Source organism: Castanea sativa, chromosome 12 (assembly GCF_040712315.1).
Source record: "Castanea sativa cultivar Marrone di Chiusa Pesio chromosome 12, ASM4071231v1".
NCBI classification, from domain to species: domain Eukaryota; kingdom Viridiplantae; phylum Streptophyta; class Magnoliopsida; order Fagales; family Fagaceae; genus Castanea; species Castanea sativa.
In genome coordinates this window covers 1,640,665-1,645,146 of record NC_134024.1, presented here as the reverse complement: position 1 = coordinate 1,645,146, position 4,482 = coordinate 1,640,665, and the positions used below count along the sequence as shown (strand labels likewise).

At 36.9% G+C, this 4,482-nt stretch overlaps 1 protein-coding gene across 1 annotated transcript; it reads right to left on the bottom strand.

Moving 5' to 3' along the window:
* Positions 1–1,197: 1,197 nt before the first annotated feature.
* Positions 1,198–2,139, bottom strand: LOC142619445 (uncharacterized). The gene has a single exon (XM_075792541.1). It carries the CDS (start codon positions 2,137–2,139, stop codon positions 1,198–1,200), a length of 942 nt encoding a protein of 313 aa, XP_075648656.1.
* Between the last annotated feature and the right edge of the window lie 2,343 nt (positions 2,140–4,482).

Here is a 4,482-nt window from a genome sequence, read left to right as displayed (position 1 = left end):
GTCTGTTTTACCTCTAACAGCTACAAAACATATAAATACAAAGAAAAACGTATAAAACCTTAATTTGTATTAATTATGCGATTAGGTGACAAAATACCAAAATTTACCAAAAATTGCAAAATTGAGTTAAATGTAGAATCATAAACTACTAACCTTAACAAACGGAATCTTATTCTGATTTTTAAGCAAAAAGTTATTAAGGAAACAAAATTTTTTATAAATGGCAAAATCACAGTTTTCAAAGCCTAAATGAAATAGTACGCCATTTTCAAGGGGTACCTCATGACAATGCTATGACTATTGCTCAGAAGACCATTTTGCTTCAACCTGCCAAATTTCATGTGATTCATACTTCAATGCCCATGATTTCTATTAGTGCTTTTTTACATTACGTGATGATTTTTAGGCACGCGTGAGAGTCCAAGAAGGTCATGACAATCTGTTCTAGATTAAAAAATGTGGGTACATATAAGGTCTTTTGGACTTTTTAAAAAATAGGTCAACCCAAACCCATGTAAGACCGAGTTAGGTTGTAGGTCAGCCCATTTTTTAAAACACAATTTTTGTTTTGCATTTTTTGTTTGTGCTCTACTCACTTTCTCATAGATCTCAATCCAATCAGTTTCGTTCTCTTATAAACATTTCCCACTTTCATTTTTTAACAAATGGATGTTCTCCTTTAATGAAAGGAAAAATACAAATTTATAATCAGTTTTTTGAACTCTATTCAATGGCACGCAATCTATTGATAATTTAACCGTGAGTGCTTACTTGCTTTTGAATAAACTTGTAATTTTTGTGGTAAAATTCGTACTCACTATAGATTTTGTTGATTTCATGGATTTGAATATAATATTTAATCCATTTATAGAATAATCATAGCTATAAAATTTTAGTTCTATATTGACTTATTTTCATTATACTAGAATAATATTAAAATTTTATATTGTATATCAGAATACTACAAAATTACTAGCCTTGCCAACTTAGAGTGCAACCCTCAAGTGCACATATAATTTTTTTTTTTTTTTGGTTAAAAGGGAATATTATTATTAATAAAACCAAATCTAGTTTAGTACAGCAGCCAAGTTTTTTTTTTTTTTTTTTTTTTTGAGAACCCAGACTAAACTTTGATTAAAAAGAAACAGCTAAATCAGCCAGAAGTACATCTGAGAATTATAGTGAAACTTCCTCCATCTATACTAAAAAATCTGAAATATCAAACTCATGCCTTGCTAAACAATGAGCAACAAAATTACATTCTCTCTTTACATGAGAGTGAAGTAATTGATCAAAATTTCTTGCACTAAACTTAATGTCGTTTATTATCAACCCAAACGCGGCTAAGGAGCTGTGGTCACTTGATAGAGCTTTTATGAATGTGAGAGAGTCACCTTCCAACACAGCCTTCGTAATGCCAAGTTCTGCTGCGAAAGACACCGCCTTAGCTGCTGCCAGAGCTTCAACTTCAGTGCTGCTGTAAGCTTGGGATAACCGTTGAGAGCAGGAGGCGAGAACCTGACCTGAGCTGTCCCTAATTACCACCCCAATACCTGCTGCATTAGCACTAGAAAAAACAGCTCCGTCGAAGTTAATTTTCACTAAATCCGCCAGAGGAGGTTGCCATCTAGTTCTGTGACTGACCCGTCGTGTCATCATCGGTATTGCAGGTTGTTGAGAAGCCGTGAAGTCAGCAAGTTTCTCTGCTGAAATCTGAAAAATCTGGTGTAATGGAGCAGCAACATGGTTATGGCGCACTTTGTTACGTTGATTCCATATCCCCCACACTACCATTGCAAAGAGTTCCACTTCAGTTGGCTGTGTGAGGATCCAAGAGAGTAATTCTTTGAAATTTAGGAAGCTGATTTCTCGTCGCTTACGGCAATGAGCAGATTTCTCCCAGATCGTGTCTAGTTCGTTACAATACCAGAGAGCATGCAGCGGAGACTCCAGAGCTACATGGCAGCGATCACAGAGTGGGTCTTCAATGATAGTGCGTCGGACTAGTGCTTCTTTTATTGGCAATGCAGCCAAGTTGGTAGTTACAAGTCTACAATAATGCAGACCGTAACAATCCGTAGCTAGAATGGTATCAAAATCAAAAGATGGGGGAATAAAAAAACCAAAATCTTCCCACATTGAGCAACCCTTCTTAGCCAAAAGGTCAGCGCTTTGTTAGCTTCCCTAAGCCACCCTGACTTGTGGAATCCTGGCGAGGAGTAACCTGCAATCGGATAAAAGAGGAAAGTAGGATGTGTTAGTGTTAAGTATTAGATAGGTTGTACATATCTTTGTTATTTGTATTTTGTACATACAGGAGTAAACTACAATAGCTTAGTATAGTTGATGATATATTGCTGTCGTTTAATACTGTACAGTTGATGAGTTAGCTAGGTTAGTTATAGATTTAATACACGTGTACAGCAGTTTGTATTGGGTGAATATTTCTGTTACTGTTTACACCTCTGTTCTCACTATATAAGAGAACAGAGTCTGATAATTTAATACAAGAAATTCATTTTTACAAGTTTACATTTCTCTCTCTCTGTGGTTCGTATTTCCTCCATTGATAGAACCTTCGAAGCTTGTATGTGATTCAATATGGTATCAGAGCAGAACTAGCTCAGAGATCTTTCAAGTCTGGTAATCTTTGATTCTTCCTAGTTCAATTACATTCTTTCTTGTTTTCTTAATGCTTCTTTTAGATCAACTAGAAATTTTCTTCATCGTGTTTCTGTTGATTCTAGCATTAAGATCATCATCTTCTTGATTCTGTTTTTCTTGTTCATAATTGAAATTGAAATCTTCGATCTTAGGGTTTCAATTTCCAATTTACAATTTTCTGTTGTGAACTCATCAAGATTGCGAATTGCATCTTGATTTCTTAGGGTTTCAATTCCCAATTCATACCTTTCTGTTGTGATCTCAGCAAGATTGTCAATTGCATCTTGATTTGACCTAGTTTCAGTGTTCGTTTCTTGAAGAACTCTCTAGAAAATCAATTCTTGATTTTTGTTTTTCCTAATTCTTGCTTGAGACTCTGAATCATCATCAATTTTGCACTAATTATGTCTGAAAGCACCTCTAGTACTACTGCTCCTACTGTCCAGCCTTGGGAAAACACCTCTAGTCCCTATTTCCTGTCTAGTGGAGATAACCCAGGTGTTTCTTTGGTAGTGCAACCTCTCACTGAAGAAAATTATAGCACCTGGAGTAGGGCAATTCTCATTTCTTTGGATGCCAAGACCAAATTGGGTTTCATTGATGGCTCTATCCCTAAGCCCCAATCTGTTGATCATCCATATCACAGAGCTTGGTGTAAGTGTAACAGCACAGTCTTAGCTTGGTTGTTTAATTCTGTTTCTAAGGATTTACAACCAAGTATAGTTTATTTCAAGACTGCCAGAGATGTATGGGTTAACTTACAGTACAGATTAGCCAAGGAAATGGACCTAGAATCTATGAATTAAGGAAAGAGATTAGTACCCTGACCCAAGAAGATTTAACCATCAATGCATACTACACCAAATTCAAGGGACTTTGGGATGAATTTTCAAATTACAGGACATGTACATGTGGTCATCAAATTGAGGACTACACTATGTCTTTTCTAATGGGGCTGAATGAGACATATGTAGCTATCAAAGGGCAGATTCTCCTTATGGAACCTGTGCCTCCTCTAAGCAAAGTGTTCTCTCTTTTGCTTCAAGATGAGAAGCAGAGAACGGTGGGTGCTGGGAAGAGAGTCTTGGTTGATACATCAGCAGCTTTAGCAGCTCTAGGATCAAAGTCTGGTAATACCAAGAATTTTACTAAGCCTAAGAGTGGTAGACCACAATGCACTCATTGTGGAGCCATGGGACATGTTGTTGACAAGTGTTATAAACTGCATGGCTACCCTCCTGGGTACAAGTTCAAGAACAAGGGTGGTCAGCCTTTTGCAAACAATGTCATTGCTGCTGAAGATCATGCTAGTGAACCTATCACACTCACCAAGACTAAATATCAGCAATTGATTGGATTATTGAACTCTCAATGTCATTTTGGCACTCAAGCTCCACCAGAGTCATGTTTGAACAACACTCCTCAGGTTGCTACTGTCATTACTCAGCCTTCAATGACTGTTTCAGCCCAAGAGTTATCAGGTAGTTGCCTTTCACCTTCCCTTAAGCATTCTGTCTTCCCTTCAAGTGTCAATATTTGCTTTTCTCCTTCTCTTGAGCATTCTATTTTTTCTTCAACTGTCAATACCTCTCATATTAGTTCCTATGACTGGATTCTTGATAGTGGTGCAACTGACCACATGGTACATTCCATTCATTTTTTTACTTCTATTACTTCTTCTATTCAGATCAGCTAATGTGCCTATGGATCAAACAGCCAAGTTTAGGAGCTCAATGGGAGAGGATGTTCCAGACCCATCCTTATATAGAAGAATTATAGGGAAGCTACTCTATTTGACTCTCACCAGACCTGACATTT